This window comes from Chiloscyllium plagiosum, unplaced genomic scaffold (genome assembly GCF_037043375.1).
Source record: "Chiloscyllium plagiosum isolate Xiang-an unplaced genomic scaffold, Cpla_swu_hap1 HiC_scaffold_21, whole genome shotgun sequence".
In the NCBI taxonomy this organism is placed as follows: Eukaryota; Metazoa; Chordata; class Chondrichthyes; order Orectolobiformes; family Hemiscylliidae; genus Chiloscyllium; species Chiloscyllium plagiosum.
Window position 1 is genome coordinate 44933209 of NW_028270159.1, and position 22269 is coordinate 44955477.

Sequence of the window (22269 nt, forward strand, 5' to 3'; positions counted from 1 at the left end):
ATGGGTCTGGGGGCAGGGAGAGGTGAGTGATGGGTCTGGGGCCAGGGAGAGGTGAGTGATGGGTCTGGGGCCAGGGAGAGGTGAGTGATGGGTCTGGGGGCAGGGAGAGGTGAGTGATGGGTCTGGGGGCAGGGAGAGGTGAGTGATGGGTCTGGGGGCAGGGAGGGGTGAGTGATGGGTCTGGGGGCAGGGAGAGGTGAGTGATAGGTCTGGGGGCAGGGAGGGGTGAGTGATGGGTCTGGGGCCAGGGAGAGGTGAGTGATGGGTCTGGGGGCAGGGAGAGGTGAGTGATGGATCTGGGGGCAGGGAGGGATGAGTGATGGGTCTGGGGGCAGGGAGGGGTGAGTGATGGGTCTGGGGGCAGGGAGAGGTGAGTGATGGGTCTGGGGCCAGGGAGGGGTGAGTGATGGGTCTGGGGGCAGGGAGGGGTGAGTGATGGGTCTGGGGGCAGGGAGGGGTGAGTGATGGGTCTGGGGGCAGGGAGGGGTGAGTGATGGGTCTGGGGGCAGGGAGGGGTGAGTGATGGGTCTGGGGGCAGGGAGGGGTGAGTGATGGGTCTGGGGGCAGGGAGGGGTGAGTGATGGGTCTGGGGGCAGGGAGGGGTGAGTGATGGGTCTGGGGGCAGGGAGGGGTGAGTGATGGGTCTGGGGGCAGGGAGGGGTGAGTGATGGGTCTGGGGGCAGGGAGGGGTGAGTGATGGGTCTGGGGGCAGGGAGGGGTGAGTGATGGGTCTGGGGGCAGGGATCAGAGGTCCCCAGAGGGTAAGTGGATTCCTGTTGGATTTGGGGAGGTTGGTCCAAGAGGGTGGGGTTGTCAGGGATTGGGGGATGTGCGGTTGCTAGCATGCATGGTGAGTGGTGGGGCCAGTTTAATAGTTACCCAGGTACCAGACATGTTTCTTAATCCTCTAATCTTTCCTGGGTATCTACTTGCTTAACTGAAGGGAGCCCTCTGAATTACCACCCTCTTGTGGATTATTTCAGAGGTCTCCAGATATAAGACCATAAGACATAGGAGTAGTAATTAGGCCATTCAGCCCATCAGGTCTGCACTGCCATTCAATCATGGCTGATAAGTTTCTCAAACCCATTCTCCTGCCTTCGCCCTGTAACCCTTGATCCCAGTGATACTCAAGAATCTATCCATCTCAATATTAAATATACTCAATGACCTGGCCTCCACAGCCTTCTGTGGCAATGAATTCCATAGATTCACCACTCTCTGGCTGAAGACATTTCTTCTAATCTCCATTCTAAAAGGTCTTCCCTTTACTCTAAGTAAAGGGCCCTCAAGTCCTAGTATCTCCTACCAATGGAAATATCTTCCCAACATCTACTCTGTCCAGACTATTCAGTATTTAGTATGTTTCAATTAGATCTCCCTCAGAGTCCACAAATGTTCCTCCTATGTTAAGCTTTTCATTCCTGGGACCATTCTCATGAACTTCCTCTGAACACACTTCAAGCCGAGTACATCCTTCCTGAAATATGGGGCACAAAATTGTGCATCATAATCCAAATGTGGTCTGAACAGAGCTTTATAGAGCCTCAGAAGTATATCCTGCTTTCATAGAGTCATAGAGATGTACAGCATGGAAACAGACCCTTTGGTCCAACTCGTCCACGCCGAACAAATATCCCATCCCAATCTAGTCCCACCTGCCAGCACCCGGCCCATATCCCTCCAAACCCTTCCTATTCAGATACCCATCCAGATGCCTTTTAAATGTTGCAATTGTACCAGCCTCCATCACTTCCTCTGGCAGCTCATTCCATACAAATACCACCCTCTGCTTGAAAAAGTTGCCCCTCAAGCCTCTTTTATATCTTTCCCCTCTCACCCGAAACCTATGCCCTCTAGTTCTGGACTCCCTGACCCCAGGGAAAAGGCTTCGTCTATTTACCCTATCCATGCCCCTCATAATTTTGTAAACCTCTATAAGGTCACCTTTCAGCCTCCGATGCTCCAGGGAAAACAGCCCCAGCCTGTTCAGCCTCCCCCTATAGCTCAAATCCTCCAACCCTGGCAACATCCTTGTAAATCTTTTCTGAACCTTTCCAAGTTTCACCACATCTTTCCGATAGGAAGAACAGAATTGTATGGAATATTCCAAAATTGGCCTCACCAATGTCCTGCTCAGCTGCAACATGACCTCCCAACTCCTGTACTCAATATTTTGACCAATAAAAGAAAGCATACCAAATGCCTTCTTCACTATCCTATCTACCTGCGACTCCACTTTCAAGGAGCTATGAACCTGCACTGCGAGATCTCTTTGTTCAGCAACACTCCTTAGGACCTTACTATTAAGTGTATAAGCCCTGCTAAGATTTGCTTTCCCAAAATGCAGCACCTCGCAATTATCCAAATTAAACTCTTTTATATTCACATCCTCTCAAAATAAATGCCAACATTGCATTTGCCTTCCGAGCTACTGACTCAACCTGCAAGTTTACCTTGAGAGAATCCTGGACTAGAACTCCCAAGTCTCTTTGCAGTTCAGACTTCTGAGTTTTCTCCCCATTTAGAAAATAGTCTATTCCTCCTACCAAAGTGCATGACCTCATACTTTCCCACAATTGTCAACTTCTGGGACCTGGGGAGGGGAGGGGGTGATTTAGCTGATTCAGTGGGGGAAGGACGAGAGGTCCTGTGGTCTGTAAAGGGTTGCATGTGATTGGGAGGGGTGGTTCAATGTAGAGTTGGGGCATCAGGAGTTAGAGCAGCTTGTTGATCCTCTTGTGTCCCCTGGCTAACTATTAAGCTCAAACAGACTCGAACCTTTCGAAGTCCCCAACTTTCAGGAGCTTTTCTAGAACATTCCAAACACAAGAAAATTGACAATTGGAAATTCCAATTTCCCAAACAATTCTATCAGCGTCAGCTGCGTTGGCAACTCCACATGATGTCAACGTGCAACTCCGGTCTATGTTATAGCAACAGCTAGCTGCCCATCAAAACCCTTGTGCCACTATCTCAAGTTTAAGCCTTTACAGATGCTGTTATTTCCCGCATTTCTCTTCACAGAGTCCCGACAAAGAGTAGCTGTGCCATCTGCTTGCCTCATGTCACCATAGTAGTAATCTCTTTGAGAAAAATATTGAGACACATTTTCAATTAGAGGTAGTGAAATTATTGGGAAAGATTTTGCTCTGTTCTGTGGTGGGTAATTAGAGAGAAAATGTTGGAAATAGGAGGAGGAATTAATTTGAGCTGAATTCAGGAAGGTGGAAAGAGAATATTATAAATCATTAGAGACTGTCAGGGAGAGTCTGTACAAAGAACAATCAGATCTCACTGGAAGAAGACCCATTCAGATGCCAGTTACTTTCTGTAATAGGTACAAAAGCTGAATACTCCACTTCTACTGAATTAACCTATTCAAATTGGGACAAATACTAAATTGCAAAGTTGTATAATACTTTTTTTTCACAATATAAAATGAAAAGAAATTTTTTTTCTCATTATTTAAAATGATCAAATGCTTACTACGGAAAATAATTTTATCACTGAGGGGTGGAGGTACCCTTCACACTTTGGGCTACTGAACTCAACATAAAACATTTCTAAATGGAATAAAATTCCACTCCACTCATTCCGTGAATTTGTTTATATTTCCTTGATTAAGGAGGCTGCTCTAATCCATGTACTTCAAAATGTTAGAAGAATTAGAGAGGGTTAAATATGCAGAAAGCATTTCCAGCAGAAGGAAAAGCAAGGCCATGGGGATCTCACCATCAAACGACATTGCAATTATTCAGGAGGAACATCAGGAAGCACAATGTCACAGCCAAAGAGTAGCAGAAATCTGGAACTCCATCTTTCAAGAGGTCATTCTTGCTGGGACATCTAATCAGTGCTCAGTGTGATCTCCTAGTACTCAGTGTCCTACTAGCCTGCATGGAAGCACGCCATCTTGTGCCCTCTTCCTGTGGAACGTTTGGTAGTTGGGATGGGGGTGAGGTGTGACATTTAATCCAGCAACTGAGGGACCACTGCTTCAGGATCTCAAGCTGCTGCTAAAGACGCGAAGCCAATTGTTGGCAGCAATGGGTCACCATGCAAGAAGGAAATCCTAAAGAGTTTGCTTTGCGGGTCTCCCCGAGGGAATCCCTCATTCCAAGATGCTCAGTACCTGATTGAGGGTCTCAGCATCAGGATGGTCAGTCGGGGGGGGCGCATTTCTCTGTCATGGTTGCAGATTCCCACCCTTTGCAGTGTTCCCCTCATCCCTCCGTCACTCACATGTCCAGGTCCCTCCCCGATTGAAAGGCATGGTGGGTGCAGTACCGGCAGTAGTCACTGCCTCCTGGGGCACTACGTCCTGGGTTGGAATTGAGAGTGTCTGCTCCTTGCCTGGTAAATGCCACAAGGCTTAACAAGCCTTCCCAAGAAGGTGGTTGCGCCAGCTATCTAGCCAATAGCCAATACCACCATTACCTCTGCAAGCTACCACCCTAAACTTGCGTCCAACTCTCACAGATCTCATGGAATTATTTACATTAAGTAGTCTTCCTACAAGGCAATGTAGTTATACTCCAGTACGGCCTATCGGAGAGGGAGTGTAAACTATATTGCCAAATTAAGACTGATATAAATTAACTAAAAAAAATTCAGATGAACGTGCATGCATGTAATATGGGGAACTTTGTGTTCTTCAACTGTAAGAATCATTAGGAGAAATTAATCCCCCTCCAGGAGACACTCCCAACGTGAGACTCAGACAGATTAAATGAGTGGGAGAAACTGGGAGACAAAGTTCAATGTGTGAAAACATTTGGGGCAGTTCACTTAGGATTCTGCGAATATTTCCTTAATGGGAAAAGGATAGCAGTTTCACTGGAGTGAAGGAAATTAGGTGTGCATTTAATAAACATGGACAAAAGCTGATGATCAGGATAGAAAAGACAAAGTCTAACAGGTTCAGCCTTTAACCGAAAAGGGGATTGAAATATAACAGTGAGGATATGGTGTGTGGATTACACAGCGTCTTGGTCAAACCCATCTGGAGAAATACACTCAGTTTCCAACAGTTACACTGACCTTGGAGGGAGTGCAGGATGGATGTGTGAGAACCACTCCAACATTTAAAAGGTTAAATTGTCAGGCAAGGGGCTGTATCCCCTTTGAAATTCGAAATTGTGATCCAAGTGAGGCATTCAAAATGATAAATGGATTTGAGAGAGCAGCTGGACTTTAGGAAGGATGTGAAGGCTTTGGAGAGGGCGAAGAGAGATTTACTTGAATGGTTCTGGGGATCAGGGATTACAGTGACGTGAGAAGACTGGAAAATCAGAGGTTGCTCTTCGAGCAGAGAAGGCGAGCAAAGTTGATGCAGGTGTTTAAAATCCTGAAGATTATTAGTGGAGTAAGTAAGTAGAAAGTGTTTCCAATGGCTCGAGATGTAAACAAGCAGAGGGCACAGTTCCAAGATAAAAATAAAGTACTGCAAGTGCAGGAGGAACTCCGATCTGGCAGCAGTTTTAAGATGATTGGCAAAAAAAAACCCAAAAAGCAACAGAACTGAAAAGCTTGAGAATGATTGAGGTTTGGGATGCGCTGCCTGAAAAGGTGATAGTAACAGATTTAATATTAACTTACAAAAATAAATAGACATAAACTGAGGAATAAAAGTCTGGGATGTGGGGAAAAAAAAACAGGCGAGTGGAATTATCTGGATTCCTTTTCAATAAAGCTAATCAATGGGCCAAATGGCCTCCTGTTGCATTGTACCATGATGCTGAGAAACTATTTCTTTTACAGGGGGAAGCAAGAGTGTGGAAGGGACAGACAACAGCACATTGCTGAATTATAGAAAACCTTGAGTTTTATACACATATATCTAACAGTGCATTGCTGTATTGAAGGAGTAGTCTATTTGGCCTATCAAGCCCACTCTATCATTCAACATAACCACGGGAGATCCTCTATATCAAACCATAACCCTACTCAAAATCCTGGAATTCCCTCCCTCACAGCATTGTAGATCACCCTTCAGCACATAGACTGCAGCAATTCAAAAAGACAGCTCACCACCACTTTCTGAAGGCAACTAGGGACAGGCAATTAATTCTATCCAGCCTGCAATGCCCACATCCCATAACAGAATAAAAATAATTCTCCTAATATGCTTCAGCACCTTTAGATACTACATCTTCCTTAAATCTATTCAGTGATTTAGTCTCCACAGCCTTCTATGGCAGAGAATGCCATAGGTTCTCCACCTACTGAATGAAGACATTTCTCCACACTCAGTTCAAGATGGCTGAACTTGTTTCAAGAGACCACAACCTCTTGTTCTACACCTCCCAGTCAGAGAGAGCATCATCCCTGAATCCAATACTTCCAGCCCTATCAGAATTATATGCATTTCCGTTATATTCTTTTCATTCTCAACGCCAGTGAATACAGGCTCAGTCAACACAATATCTCCTTATAGGACCGACCTGCCACCCCAAGAATCAATCTGGTGTACCTTTGCCTTTCTATGTCAAATATAAGGGTCAGTATTAGCGGCTCCTGGTCTGTGTGTACAATGATTGTCAATTTATAATACAGTAAAAGCTGACTTGGTGGACAGCTTTAGGTTTACGCATTCACATTCATCTGAAGGCATAAAATTGCTCAAATATATTTTATTGCGATTTTCTAGAATTGGTGCCAGTTATTCAACCTGAACAAGAAACAAGCTGAATAATTTTGTAGTCACTGAGTCCAACACGTGAACCAGTGCTCTATTGCTGCAGATGTAAGGCTACAACTCTACAAACCTATGAAGCCTGAAGCGATCAGAGGTGTGCAGAATGTACTCAGAAACATTGCGGCCTGTAATGTCCACCAAAATATCGCCCGTCACTACTTTCTTCTGTGGGGGGTGTCCTCCAACTCCACTTGGGCAGGAGAACCCAGTTCCTTGCATCGAACAGCTACATCGAACTGGCTCATGTATGGGGTGTGGAGCTGATGGGGAGGATGTAAATGTTTCTGAAAACCGAAGGATGAATAAAGTTAGCACCTGTTCAAACTGTTGGCATTCAAGCATTGTATTTAGGCGAGGATATGTTTTAAAAATGAAAAAAAAAAGACTTATACTGTGCATTCACACTCAAGTGCTCATGATACTTTAACTACACATTACACAGTGTAGTGCATAGGAATCTTTTCAGGTAAAATTGGCACTTTTTTTTCCAATTCACTCACAGGAAGTGGATGTCACTGGCTAGGCCAGGATTTATTGCTTATCTCTAATTGCCCAGAGGGCAGTTAAGAGTCATTGTTGTGAGTACGGAGTCACATGTCAGCCAGACCAGCTAAGGAGAGCAGATTTCCTTCCTTAAAGGACATTAGTGAACCATTTGGGTTTTTCCAATAGTTGATGGTGATTTTGTGGTAATCACTAAACTCTTAATTCCAAACTTTTCACTGAATTCAAATTTCACTATCTGCCGTGGCAGGATTTGAACCTGGGTCCCTGGATCATTAGATGAGTTTTTGATTAATAGTCTAGCAATAATGCCACTAGGCCACTGTCCCCCCTTATTGCCTCCTTGAGCCATTTCGAGAGATATTAAGGCAGGAATCCAAAAGTTTAGCCACTGAGATTAGTGGTAGAGAGTGTCTTCAAAGACAGGAGAGAGATCAAGAGGTAAAAAGGTTTAGAAAAGGAATTAGAAAGCTTGGGGACCTAAAGGGACAGTTGTCACAAGGGGCAGCAAAAGAAAACAGTGCTGCACATGCAGCCTGGCTTGGAGAGACACTTGTATCTCCATGCATCTAGGCCTGGGGGAGTTACAATAATCAGGAGGGGCAAAGTAGTGAAGTAACTTGAACAGAAAAATTAGAATTTTAAATTCAACGTGTTGCTTGATCAGGATAGAACACAGATGAGGTGTGTATGGATAGCTGCTGATAATAACAAACTTGAACAATCCAGAAACTAATCCCAGACAATTCTAGAAACTATGAAAATCTGTCAAAAAATGGCTGAACTGTAACAAATTGTGGATTTTCTTTTTTACATAAAATTGAGAAATAGGAACATTTAATTTTTTATATTACTATTTCAAAATTAAATATTGTATCTCTATTAATGGAACACTGCAATTCTTCAAGGATCGAATTGAGCTTAATTACTTTTATTTTCTGCACAAAACTTGTGCATACGTAATTTTTATCTGGATTAGATACTAATGACTATGTGGCCTAAATAGGAAGTCACTTCAATAATGCATTTAATCTATTTGAAAGGAGCTTAGTTTTTAATCAACCTACTGAAGTTCAAAGATTCCCATTTAGACTTATAGCATTCTAAAGCCTCATTTAATTCTTGGTCCCACGTTCCAGGTGAATCAACGATCAAATGAACAATATTAAGCTGTAAAAGCTCGTTTATCACAACTAATGAGCCCTATAATGAACCCATTTAAGAGGCGGTGACTGTTAATCTAAGACTGCAGTTCCATCAATCCTCTGATGTTTAACGCCCTACATACACGACAGTGACTTTCAGGGAAAGTAAGCTGGCTTAACAGTGATGGTGAGACAAAAAGACCTGGAAATTCACCCTGGCTTCTTTACATTTTAGTAGCCCTTTTAATTAAGGTGTCACCTGTGATTCAGTGGCTAACACTCTCACTGCTAAGGCAGTATTGTGCAAGTTGAAGTCCCTACTCCAGAGACTTACATTAACAGTTATAACTTGTCGACTATTCAAATTAAATAAAAACCAAAAGGACTGCGGATGCTGTAAATCAGAAACAAAAACGGAAGTTGGTGAAAAGGTTCAGCACGTCTGGCAACATCTGTGAAGAGAAATCAGAGTTAACGTTTCAAAAATCCAGTTCTGAGGAAGGGTCGCTCGACCTGAAACATGAACTCTGATTTCTCACCACAGATGCTGCCAGACCTGCTGAGCTTTTCCAGTAACTTCTGTTCATGCAACTGTTGTTGAAGTTAACAACACTGCCTTCAAGGCCACCTTCTGAATTATCAGCTAAGCTGAGACATTCTTTAATTACATGAACATGTAAAATGGATGGCTTAATTCAAAGAAAGGGAAAATTATCACACTGGGCAATATTTATCATTAACGAATGTTGTTAAAAAAATTATAAATGTTATAACAATACTGTTTGTGGAACCTTTCTGTTCACAAATGCTCTGCTACATTGCACTTATGACTTTCTTTCTTTAAAATTAAACTTGTAGATTTTTGTATTAACAATACGGGATACCACGACCTGATCTATCTATTAGAAGCATTTTCTGCACCATCCAAAGTCACCTTATTATATAAGGACTGAATGGACTCAGTTATCACAAACTGAATACAGAAAAATAGTTGGTGGGTTTGTAACAATGAGTCATTTTGTAGAACAGCTTTGTACAGGCAGGATAAATTATAGGCAAGACATGGACTGAATCTCATCTGTCACCGTCAGAAATGAGCCTGCTGTAAAACCTGCAAACTACTTCTTTTAATAAACACCTAAACGATGTCTTCTTCACCTGGTTGTGAAGGAGAGGAGCGCTTGTGAAAACTGGCAACCAAAATATTTTAGCTGCAATTCAAGCATTTAGCTAGGAGTTTTTGTGGATAATTTCTTTAAAGGTTGTTCATCTCATTTCTAAAAAAAACCCCATGATCTTTGGTTTGACAATGTCACTGTAGTGTTTAGAACTTATCAGAGTGCCATCTTGTTGACAGCAGAAAGCAGGTAGTACATGTATTTTAAACACACTGTCAAAGGAAGCTAAATATTAGAGTACTAACTGGAAAGTCAGGAACTTAATGAACTGAGAAATGTGTGACTGTTTTCACTGTAAAATTTTGACAGCCATAAGCAGTCTCAGGTTCAAAAGAAGCATATATGAGATGGTGACAAATCAGACGTAGGCCACGCCCTGTGACCTCCTATGTAATTGGACTAGATGCATTCTGACAAACCAAATAAAATTTTACAAATAAGTAACAAGATTTTACTTTTGATGCCAAGGTTTTTATGATGGCAAAAGTATATTCACTTGCAAGGGTGACTGTTCCTCGTACATCCTTGTCACACAGGGAACTTACTGACAAAGGGGAGGTGATGCCTTGGTGGTTTTATAGTGAGATTATTAATCCAGAGACCTTAGTAATGTTCTAGGACTTGGGTTCAAATCTTGCCACTGTAGATGGAGGAATTTGAATTCAATAAATATCTGAAATTAGTAGACTAATGACGACCATAAAACCATTGTCAGAAATGCCCATCAGGTTCACAATGTCCTTATAGAGAGGAATCTGTCATCCTTACCTGGTCTAGCCTATAGAGAACTCCAGATCCACTGCAATGTGGTTGACACTTAACTGCCCTCTGGGCAATTAGGGATGGGCAAGAAATGCTGACATGGCCAGTGGCACCCGCATTCTGTGATTGAATTTTTAAAGATACCCGGAGTTGTGGCCATTTTAACATGAAGCAGGTATATGAGGGGACGGGAATATCAAAAGGCAGCAAGGATTAAGTGGGCCCTGGACATAAAGGTAATTTGAACCCAGATCTCCAAATCAAAACTGGATGTCTGGATTAATAGTTTAGCAAAAATACCACAAGGCCATCAGCTCTTTAAGTTGTGCATTTGAACACCATTTTGGCTCCAACAAATCAGAGTATGCACGACTCAAGTCGATTTATCCTGATCTCCGGCAACAATATTTATTGTATTATTATAAAAGTGACAACTATTCGATGAGCTTGGTTTCAATAACTGTCTCTATATTTCATGTTGAAAAACATTGCACGCCATTTCAGAAAGGGATGTGCTTTTAGAAAAAGCACCAAGGAGAGAACGAATTATTTTTGGTTTGTCAGATTGGTGAAAAGAATCCAAGAGCCATATACCTGTATATATTAATCATTTAGCTTGAGAGAAACCAACCCATGCACCAGAAAAGACTGGTTCTGGTTTAGACTCCCAATATGTGAAGTAAATAATCATCATCAGATCAAGTAAGGACAAACATATCAGTAAGTCAACCTGAATTAATCATTACACACATAGCAATCACAAAATTAAGATCTATGCAGACCCATATATAATCACCAATAATTTAATTTCAATAAGAGTGCAAAAAAAATGAAAGACAAATGAGGAATCAAATCTCCAAGTCAGAGACAGAGGCGAGAGGAGCAGGTTTTCAACCTACAAGTTGTAGGTGCTTAATAAAAGCAGAAGCATTGCTTCTTCACAGCCTGCATATTACTCCCATGTTATGTTTGATAAATGGATTAGCCAAAGATTTTGCTATTTTCCCAGGTGACAACTGAAAAAAACATAAAAGATTCTAAAGGGATTGACAGGGTAGATGTGGGAAGGTCGTTTCCCCTTGTGGGAGAGTTTCGGATCAGACAGCATAATCTCAGAATAACGGGTTGCCCAATTAAGAGAGCAATGAGGAACAATTTCTTCTCTTGAGGAATCTATTCTCTACCACAGAAGGCTGTCAAGTCTGGCTCATTTATTTGACTCAAGGATGAGGCAGACAGATTTTTAGTCAGTGAGGGAATCAAAGGTTATGGCGTAAAGTAAGGAAAGTGGAATAGAGGATTATCAGACCAGCCATGATCTCAGTGAATGGTGGAGCAGAATTGATGGGCTGAATGGTCTCCTTCTGTTGCTCTGTCTTACGATCTAAGTGCTGGCACCATGTGGTATCGGCCACCTCGTCCAGCAAGTGGTGCTGGATAACAATTGTTTTAAATAGTTCGTCCCTCAATCTTCCCTTGTCTTTGTTTGGTTTGGACATTCTAGTGGCCATGGGTGCACCACCATAAGTATCTACAGAAGAGGCACTGTTCTTAGATAATAAGGGTTATGCAAGATTGTTCTGGTATTACTACATTTAGTCAGGCAAAATCACTAGGAAACCTCAGGGAGCTACTAGAGATAAATCTGCTCCTTCCAGAAGGAAAGGTAGACCCTCATGTCTCTACTCATAGACCATTTGAGCCATCAGTAGAATGGGTGCAGCCAATGTAACATCAGCATTAATTCTCTTATAACCACTACCTTTTGCAAATGATTGGTCAACAAGAATGTTTGAGCTTTACCCCAAAGCCAAACTGAAGGTTTTGAAGTTATATCCAAACTATAAACTGTAGCTCACTTTCGATTGACAAAAAAAAAGTCTTGAACAAGGGGGGATTTTATTCTGTGGAATATAATTACAATGATACTTGAGTTTATTCAGATATAGGACAACAATTGTTCCAGGCAGCAAAGCCCCAGGATGACACCACATGAGTCAAATCAAACCACATGATTTCGTAGACTGGTTTTGATGGTCTGAGGGAGTCACAGAGGAATTATTTAATGCTTCAGTTTTCTCTAATGCTTCCAAAGAGAGTGTTGCTGTGAGGTAAAGGAGAGAAGAAGTGTTAAGCCATGATGCTCCGGCTGTCATGAATGTGGGGTAGAGGTTTGATGGATCAGCTGCTTTTTTTCTCATCACTTCCATTTCTCTGTCTGCTCTTTTCTAGCACTGAGACCCCAGCCTCTCGACAGGGGCCACCAATGGACCCAGATCCGCCAACCATCTGATCCTCAAGCTTCATCATTTCATCAGAGAAGATATGGAGATGTATGTGAGGGGATGCCAAAGGCATTCTGTTTAAAGGTACTGTTGGAAAAAGAACATTTGGTCTGTCTTTGCACTCCACTTGGAGTCTGTATTTAACATACTGCAATAGAAAATCATTTTGGAACATTTGTATATAGAACTTGGTAAAGATGGCTATCTTGCCATAAATCAAGAGCAAACTCAGCACGCCCTTCCATTATTCTTTCTCGCTAAAATACGCACCTTTCATTGTAGCTGGTGATGTTGTCAAATTCCAGGGGTATGTCCCTCCATCATTTCCCATGTCAGGGAAATCGGATGGAGCGGGTGAGGGTGGCTGTGGGACAAAATTTGAGAGTGGGAGGCCTTGAGTGAATGAGTCCAGACACATTGAGTCAAAGTATTTGGAGGCCAACATTTTGGTCTCACTGGTGGAAAGATTGAGGGTCTGCACCAGCTGGTCTAATGTGCTGTTGTATGGAGTTTTCAGGACACAGGTAGCTCCAATCCCTGACGGTAGATAGAAGGTATTTGTCAACTGCTGTGGGCTGGCATCAGGTGATAACTTTATCCTAAGGTAAAAATAAATAGAGTATTATTCAAACAAAAATAAACACTTACACCAACACTTGCTGCATTTTCTTCAAAATGGGTTTGCCATAATACAATTGCATTATTTCCCAAATAACCATTGCTCATTCAGAAGAAAGCACTAAACAGCTATAGAATCTGCTTCAACAATATTCATTCATCCTAATACAACAATGAAAGGCACAGCATAAATATAAGTGTTTCCCTTTTCCTTATACACTCTGGAGGGTTTCCAGGGTACATTGACAGGTCCAAGAGCAGCACAAGAAACATATCCAGCTACTTTCCACCAATCGTTTCAGTTCTGCTGATCTCAACAATATACATGCAAACATCTTAAAACACCACGACAATAATCCTCAAGATGTCATTCATAGATTTAGCAAACTGTTTACATTTTTGTAGATATTTCTAATTTAAAAAATGCAAGCTAAAAGGTTTTCAGCGAAGTGTACCTGCTTGGTTTAGTTTCTGCTAGCTCTGAACAGCTCTACTGCAGTTTCTTTCCTACATTTAATGAGGGGCAGATTCTTTTGTGCATGCTACAACAGCAGAATATTAGGGATCCTCACTGCAGAAACAAATAAGTCATCACAGAATCCCTACAATGTGGAAAAAGGCCATTTCACCCAACAACTCCACACCGACACTCCAAAGAGTATCCCCCCCCAGATCCATTCCCCTATTACTCTACATTTATCCTGACTAATGCACCGAACCTACATATCCCTGATCAGTATGGGCAATTTAGCATGGCCAATTCACCTAATCTGCAAATCTTTGAGACCGTGGGAGGAAACCAGAACACCCAGAAGAAACCCACACAGACACAGGGAGAATGTACAAACTCCACACAGACAGTTGCCTGAGGGTGGAATCGAACACGGGTCCCTGACGCTGTGAGGCAGCAGTGTTAACCATTGAGCCACCAAATAAAGTCATCTTTGTTCAAAGTACATGGTCAGGGTTGAACAAAGCACATTGCAATAACAGATTGATATTCTAGAGCCTTAGCTGAGATCTGGGGGAAAAAAAGAACAAGTCAACACCTGACATTTCTTGCACCCTTCAGATGACTGAATACATTGAACACAATTCTTAATAAAGCAAAAGTCTGTCGAAGAAACATTTGGTGACTTAAATGATTTCTAATTCAGTACTGCCTGAACCACAATGCACTCTCCATTCTATGTAACGTCTTGCAACGAATTAAAAGATGAGTGATATTAAAGGTCCTCTCTACTCTCATACCTGTACTCATTTCTCTCTTCGTTTGCATACGGTATGAAGTTCCCACGAGGCTGTGTATAATTGTGGTACTGAGATGGGGAAAGAATCAGAGGAGGCAAGTCACCTGGAAGGGAAGTGATAAATATTCCATTGGTGAAAATCAAATTGGAATTATGCAATTCCAAAGATTAAATCTCAGCCCGACTGAAAGTTGTCATTTAAGCCATTATTAAGCTGTCAGTATATAGCATGGTTACTAACATGAGCACTATTGCTGTATGGCAGTAGTGTGGTGGGTGATTGGGGGGGGGGGGGGGGGGGGGGGGGGGGGTAGAAGGTGGGAAGACGGGGTAAACAGAATATAAATAAGGGTTTCAGAACCTCCAAAAATACATATAGCAGGAGATTAGAATCTTAATTCAGCAAACTGACACTGACAAGATTTTTTAAAAAGCATGGTTACGAATGTATTTTGAATCACAATACCTATTTCAGGTACTGAGAGTGCCACCGTCATTGCCACACACACAAAGAAGGCTGGGAGCAGGATCTGGGAGAAAAGACTCTTGGTGTTGCGTTTGGCACAGTGATAACGCTTCACTATCAGCCCGTAAAACTGGCAGAGTTTCAGCCAGGAGCCCTCCAGCTTTATACTCCCTTGACCCTCCAGGACAAAGCTCTTCAGGTCAGCTTCTGGTTCTGCTGTAGATGGCGGGAGAAAACAGAAATTAGCTTTTGGGAAGACACCCAAATACACCACTTCAGGCAACTGAAAACCTTATCTTATACTGGCACTTCCTGTTCAAAATATTTCTTCATTCATTCATATGATATAGTCATAGAGATGTACAGCATGGAAACAGACCCTTCAGTCTAACCCGTCCATGCCGATCAGATATCCCAACGCAATCTAGTCCCATATCCCTCCAAACCTTCCTATTCATACATCCATCCAAATGCCTCTTAAATGTTGCAATTGTACCAGCCTCCACCACTTCCACTGGCAGCTCATTCCATACACGTACCACTTAGTGTGAAAAAGTTGCCCCGTTGGTCTCTTTTATATCTTTCCCCTCTCACTCTAAACCTATGCCCTCTACTTCTGGACTCCCTGACCCCAGGGAAAAGACTTTGTCTATTTATCCTATCCATGCCCCTCACAATTTTGTAAACTTCAAATAAGGTCACCCCTCAGCCTCTGACGCTCCAGGGAAAACAGCCCCAATATTTTGGACTATATATTCTTTATTTCATGGGTTCTTCATACTGCTAATATTTTGCATTTTGCAAGCCCCATGTTATGACTTGAACAATTGAGTATTTATGCACTTAAGAGCTTTCAAGATGTAGTTAAGACCTTCCACTGCTGCCCAGGATATCGATGGTGTTACTTTCCTGAAACTGTTCATTCCTTGTTGGCAGACAGATGCTGTAACAATTCTGTGATCCCAAAGGAGTCAGATATTCTTCAGTCATTTTCATCTGTGAACCTACACATGATTTTCTCCTCATTTAACATTCACACATATACAGGAGGAATTGTTAACGGCTGCATGGCAATTTAAAACCAGAACTCCCACTGACTCTTCCCTTCTCATTCCAGGATTGTTGAATGTAATTTCTAATTACAAAAGTGGCCCTGTTGCTTCCCTGGTTGAAAGGGATCAAACCTGGGATTTATTGAGTGCCCAGAGAGAAGAATAAAAGTCTTATCTTGATACAGAACTGAATCTCTATTCAGAGTCTGTTGATCTCGCAGCTTAATAAGTCATTCTCCCACACTCAGACAAACTGTATTGATATAACTTGTGAGAGAGAACTTGAAATAAGCACATGATGAAAGGGGGAAAACACCAGGACAGGACCAACATAACTGTCTGTCATTAGGGCAACTTTAGGTTTTGGGTCTTCAGAGCACAATGGGGGAAAAAAAAAGAGTAACTATTTCCTGGAAGGGAAGTGAAGCAGATATAATTTTATTTCTGGAACCAAACACACTTTCAGGTTAGACATGGAATAACATCTCAAGTCTTACAGGAATTCCCTCACCTTCAATGGAAACCAGCCATGACTGAGGTGTCTTTAATTGTGGCTGGGAATTGACACAGGATGAACATAGTCGAGAGTGTGGTGCTGGAAAAGCACAGCCGGTCAGGCAGCATCCGAGGAGCAGGAGAATCAATGTTTCGGGCATAAGCTCTTCATCAAGATTCCTGATGAAGGGCATATGGCCGAAACGTCAATTCTCCTGCTCCTCGGATGCTGCCAAACCGGCTGTGCTTTCCCAGCACCACACTCTCGACTCTGATCTCCACCATCTGCAGTCCTCACTTTCTTCACAGGACAAACATATTCTGTTGACTTACAGATGCATCAAGCACCTAGCAAGCTGTGGGTCATTCATTCATGTGTATATAATCCTTTAAAGTTTGGCTCAATGTGCTGATGAACACAATTGACATCCAACTGCACTCCATCTAATGCCATTTATTAACAAAAGTGACCAGTGGAATGATTCAGCACATTACCTACTTCAATTCTGGGACGAGACTTCACATTCAGCTTGTGGAAACACCTGCATGTGTTTCTATTATTAACTGTCTGAATGTAACACCAGTGAACTCCCTTTTCTCCTCATTCTTCCTTAATCACATGCTTTCACTCAAGAAACTGGGGACATGCAATGAAAGCACAGCCAGCTCTCTTTCTCCAATGCTTTTCTCAAGCTCTGACTCTCTCCAGCTTGCCAGCTTTAAAACCTGGCAGAGCCTCCAGTTCAACATTAATTGGGCCAAAGACATCTCACATGCCACAAACTCCATAAACATGCTGAGCAAACTGTTTACCAGTTTGCATCCTGTCCAACCTTGGCTGAGTGGTAAACCTGATGTCCCATCTTTCAACAAAACCAATTCTTGCATCACAACATCCTTAGGGATGGAAGTTTTCAGGCTGAACTCCAGGAAACAGAAGTAGCTGATGCTGAAGGTGCTGGCTGCTTTGGTGAGACAGAGTTTCTCAGACAGTGAGACACCCAAGTTGTCAGGGCATTAAATTACAGTTAGCATGTCAAGAGATTGCCCCACTTTTACCTGGAGGTGTTTAATTCCTTTCTCAATACGAGCTGTTATGTTATAGCAGTCAGCTCTGGTCATTATAATTCCTGAAATGTGTGTTGTGGGTGACTGACACTTAAAAGGATGAAACCCTTCAATGTCGGTCATTCAGATGCAGCGAACAAAAACATAAAGCAGCTTAAGTTGAAAGCCAAAAGATATATTTAAAAAAATGCAGTTTTGAGAAAGAACAAATTCCATTCTTGTCCTTTCTGAAAAGGGAGAGAAATAAAGAGAGATAAACAGAGAGACAAAGAGAAAGGAATGAGAGAGAGAGAACCCCCTACAGCATTCTAGTATTGAAAGTTGAGTATAGCACAAATTTATCAGTGCTGTGACATTACTAAACTGATTTTGTAACATTAATTATAAATTCTGTAAATTAACCTGGATTGTTGACTAGTTAAACGCTAACATTTGTGTTACGTGATGTCATTGGTTAACGTAATCAAATAGCATTTACTTACAAATAACCTGTTCACTGATATTCTGTTTGGGGTTAGCCAGGGCCACTCAGAAATCACTATCTCATTTTGGGGTCAGGGACAAAGGGTGAATATCTTGTCATTAAGGCAGCATCTGACCAAAATGCACCAAAGAGTCTACTAAAACTGCAGTCAATGGGAATCAGGGGAGAGCTTCCCATTGCCAGAAGTCATACTTCACATGAAAGAAGATGGCAATGATACATAAGCAAAACAGTACAGATTGAAAATCCAAAATAAACACAGAAAATTCTGAAGCTTCAACATCAAGGCAACATCTGAGAGAGAAATACACTTCAAGTTTCAGGTCCATAACCATTTATAAGAACTGGAAAAAGGTAGTGGTTGTGTGACACCAATCATATCGAACACAGGACATCAGTACAGAATTCGTCAGGGGAAGGGCCCTAGGCCCAACCATCGTTTCAACAAATGAAATAGTCTTTCCAAGCACCTGGACAACATTCAAGCTCAGGAACATAATAAAGAAGAAGCTTGTGTTGATAAGATTTGCATTGCACAAATGCTAGGCAGTTACCATTTTTAACAAGAGAGTGTCTAACCATCTGCATTTGAAGATCAATTTAGCATTGGCAAATCCCACACCATCAAGATCCTGGGCTCACTATTTATCAGAAACTGAACTGGAAATTCCATATATAAATACTGTCGCTACAAGAGCAGGTCAGAAGGTGTGAACTCTGCAGCAAGTAATTCACCTCTTGATTTACGAAATCCTGTCCAGCAGCTATGAGGTACAAGACAAGAGTGCAGTGGAACATTCCACACTTGTCTGGAGGAGTGCAGCTCCAACAACATTCAAGAAGCATCAGCCAGACAAAAGAATCCACTTGATTGACTCCACCTTCATTATTCACTTCCTTCACCCTGACATACACAGTGGCAGCAATGTATACTATTTACACCTCCAATACATCAATTCATCACAATCTTATCAACAGCATGTTCCAAACCTGCAGTTCTATTGCTTAGTGGAAGTTAGCAATCACACAACACCTGACGAAGAAGCAGCGCTCCGAAAGCTAGTGCCTCCAAATAAACCTGTTGGACTATAACCTGGTGTTTTGTGATTTCTAACTTTGTCCACCCCAGTGCAACACCGGCACCTCCACATCATTAGTACAAATAAGGCATTAGGTCCAATGGAGCATGACCAACCTGCAGGGTCCCCTCCAAGACGTGCATTATTTCAATTTTAGAATGAAAGAATTGTCATTCCATCATCCTGGAATTCTCTCCCTAACAGTAATGTGGGTGTACCAACATCAGAGGACTGCAGCAGTTCAAGACAGTTCACCATCACTTTCTCGAGCACAATTAGGCATCCTCACTGATGTCCATATGCCAAGGGTATATCAAAACTAGTGAATGCTTTCATTGTCTACCTTCTTATTTGATATTTAGGAAGAATTCACTCACTTAGTACATTATACATTTCCTAAAAGGGAGTCAGTACACTAATATTGCATCCGAGAAACTAAAAGATAGTTCATCAAGACAAGTTTAACTAAACAGTACAGTCAAGCCCAATTGAATAAATATTTGATTTAAAAAAAACTAATGTTCAAGAAAATTAAATCTCTGTACACAGTCTCTTTCTTACTTAATCCAATGGTCGATGATTCATCTAAGTGAATAAGGTTTGTGATGAAGCTGTGACAATGTAATTGTGCCTACAACACAATATCATTTGTTTTAATAGAAGGTCATTGACCTGGAACATTAACTCTGCTGTGTGTTCCTTGGATGCTGCCTCTGATCAGTTCCATCACTTTCTGTTGTAAGTTTGAATGCCCAGTGGCCGTGGTATTTTGCTTTTGTGTATAGGTTGCGGCTGCTTAAATGAATCGACAAAGTATAGACACAAGTGTTCATAACTTCACTAAAATCTTTTCAGAACACAAAACACTTTTCACAGGTGCTACTGTCTAGACATAAAATGAGGCAAAAGACAGAATTCTCCTGACCGCTTGGTGGCATGTCGATTGGAAAACTGTTGGGGGTGGGGGGCGTGAAATAGCACTAGGAATGCCTTCCAAAGTACTCTCAACACTGGGACCATCTCCCAGGAGTGGCCAGAAAAGCAATTCAACAGCCAGCATCTCAGAGGTGGAACACCAATTAACGAAACAGAGTGCCATTAAGGGGCCATTTTCTGACTTTGGTCACATTTTGTTGATGACGCAACAGCCCCAGAACCACAAGAGCAGGCTGCTGGCATAATAGAAATGGCTTCTCCATCGTGATCTTGGTGGGAGTGCTCAGGGGACAGAGGATCCAGGCCCCTAAGGAGCTAGCCACGGGCATCAAAGATCATGTCAATGACGCAACTATCTATGGAGAGGGGACTCCTCTCACAGTCATACAGCATGGAAACAGACCCTTCTGAAGGGTTTTTGGCCTTCCCCCCCCCGATAAAATAATAGTTTATTATCCCATTCTGAGAGTGCCTCCTGATCGTGAGTGTAGCATCGAGAGCCCAGCCAGTGTCATTAATTGGCCGCTTAGCACGGGAGGTGGTGGTGGTCAATTTCGAGTCCGTCTCGGGTAGATTATCGCTGGACTGTTAATCCAAAGACCCAGGTACTGTTCTGGGGACCCAGGTTCATATCCTGCCATGGCTGATGGTGGAACTTTAATTCCAGGTTTTAAAATAAAAATTAAGGGTCTAATGATTACTATGAATCCATTGTCAATTGGCAGGAAAAACCCATCTGGTTCACTAATCCCCTTTAGGGAGGGAAGCTGTCATCCTTACCTGGTCTGGTCTACATGTGACTCCAGACTCATAGCAATGTGGTTGACTCTTAAATGCCCTCTGGGCAACTCAGGATGGGCAAAAAATGCTGGCCGAGCCAAGGATGCCCTCATCCCATGAATGATTTTCTTTAAAACAAAATTGTACCAAGGGGCATTCCACTTCCAGCAAGTACAGACTTGGGAACCCCAATTTGGTTCCAGCATGGAGTCCATGATAAAATGCGGCTCAAAATCTTTCACCTCATCAGATTCTTGAACATTTCACAAGGCAATGTGACAAGAACTTTGGTTTACATGTGAAACCAGCTTCTTCTGGTAATAAATGCTAAAAGCATGGTTATGTTTATACTGAACCATGTTTCAGCAATGTAGAAACCCTGTGATGGGAACTCTTGTCTCAGAAGAAATGAAAATGCCACTGTTAGACAAGATTAAAAAAAAGCAAAACACTGTGGGGATGCTGGAAATCTGAAACAAACTCAGAAAGCTGGAGAAATTCAGCAGGTTTGGCAGCATCTGCAGAGACAGAAACACATTTTGAGTCTGACATAACTTTCCTTCAGAACTGAAAGGCATTGGAAAATACTTCCTTTTTCTAGTAAGCAAGAGGGCAGATGGCAGATGGTCAAGAGACCAATGCAAAGATAAAGGGGTTGTTAATGGCGGAGGAAAAAAATAAATGAAATGTAAAATGGATGTAAATTAATGTGAAAGGGAGAGAGAGTCCTTCTCTCAGATAAATACTAGAGATCTGAAATAAAAACAGAACGTGCTGAAGAAACTCACCAATTCTGACAGCAACTGTGGAGAGAGATGCAGAAGTAATATTTTCAATCTGGTATTAAGCTTCTTCAGAGCTTCTCTCTTCTGTCGCTTGTTAATAAGAAATAATTGCAATGCTGTGAGGGCCCAAATATTCCTAGTGGAGAGGGTGTTTGGTTTGGGGCATCACAGGCATTTTGAGAGAGTTTTGTGTGGCACTGTAATATTTCATGATGAAACAAATGACATAAACACACTTTCAGTTATCCAGAACTGTGTGTGCACAAATTCTACTTTCAATCCAATGTTCGCAACTCGCCAAACATTATAACACAGTTAAAAGAGAAGCAGAATCGTTCAGCGAATAAAAGTGACAAAAATCATTATTCATTTATCAGCTTTGCCTCAATGCTTCCTTAAACCATAGACTCCTTCTTAAATCCTGATTCTTCCTTGAAAAAGGTCTACATGCTGGGAATCTATCTGGGGCTTTTAGCTGAATGTGACTATTGATCAATCCTCGTAGTTTTACAGCTTCAAAATTCTGTATGAATGCCAGTGTGTGTCCACTCCTTTTACTGCTGAAATTCTTTGATTTGAGTTTGTTGATTCAAACATTACCTTCACTGGCTTTCAAAGGCCTTCACAATGCCCATGGTCTCAGAACTTTTCCAGAACTCTGCAGTTTGTGTCTAATCGCACC

The 22269-nt window shown here is 42.1% G+C and overlaps 1 protein-coding gene across 4 annotated transcripts in view; it reads right to left on the bottom strand.

Moving 5' to 3' along the window:
- Positions 1-22269, bottom strand: part of abca2 (ATP binding cassette subfamily A member 2) — a 559549-nt gene that overhangs the window by 103328 nt on the left and 433952 nt on the right. For 2 of the 4 annotated variants that reach the window (XM_087998533.1, XM_087998535.1), the window contains exons 28-31: positions 14909-15121; positions 14444-14546; positions 12845-13173; positions 6771-6984 (exon numbers count right to left, since the gene is read on the bottom strand). In XM_087998533.1, the coding sequence (XP_087854659.1) occupies positions 6771-6984; positions 12845-13173; positions 14444-14546; positions 14909-15121 (859 nt within the window). Of the gene's footprint in view, positions 1-6770; positions 6985-12844; positions 13174-14443; positions 14547-14908; positions 15125-22269 lie in introns of all 4 variants that reach the window. The other 2 variants (XM_087998534.1, XM_087998532.1) reach the window with 1 other exon arrangement.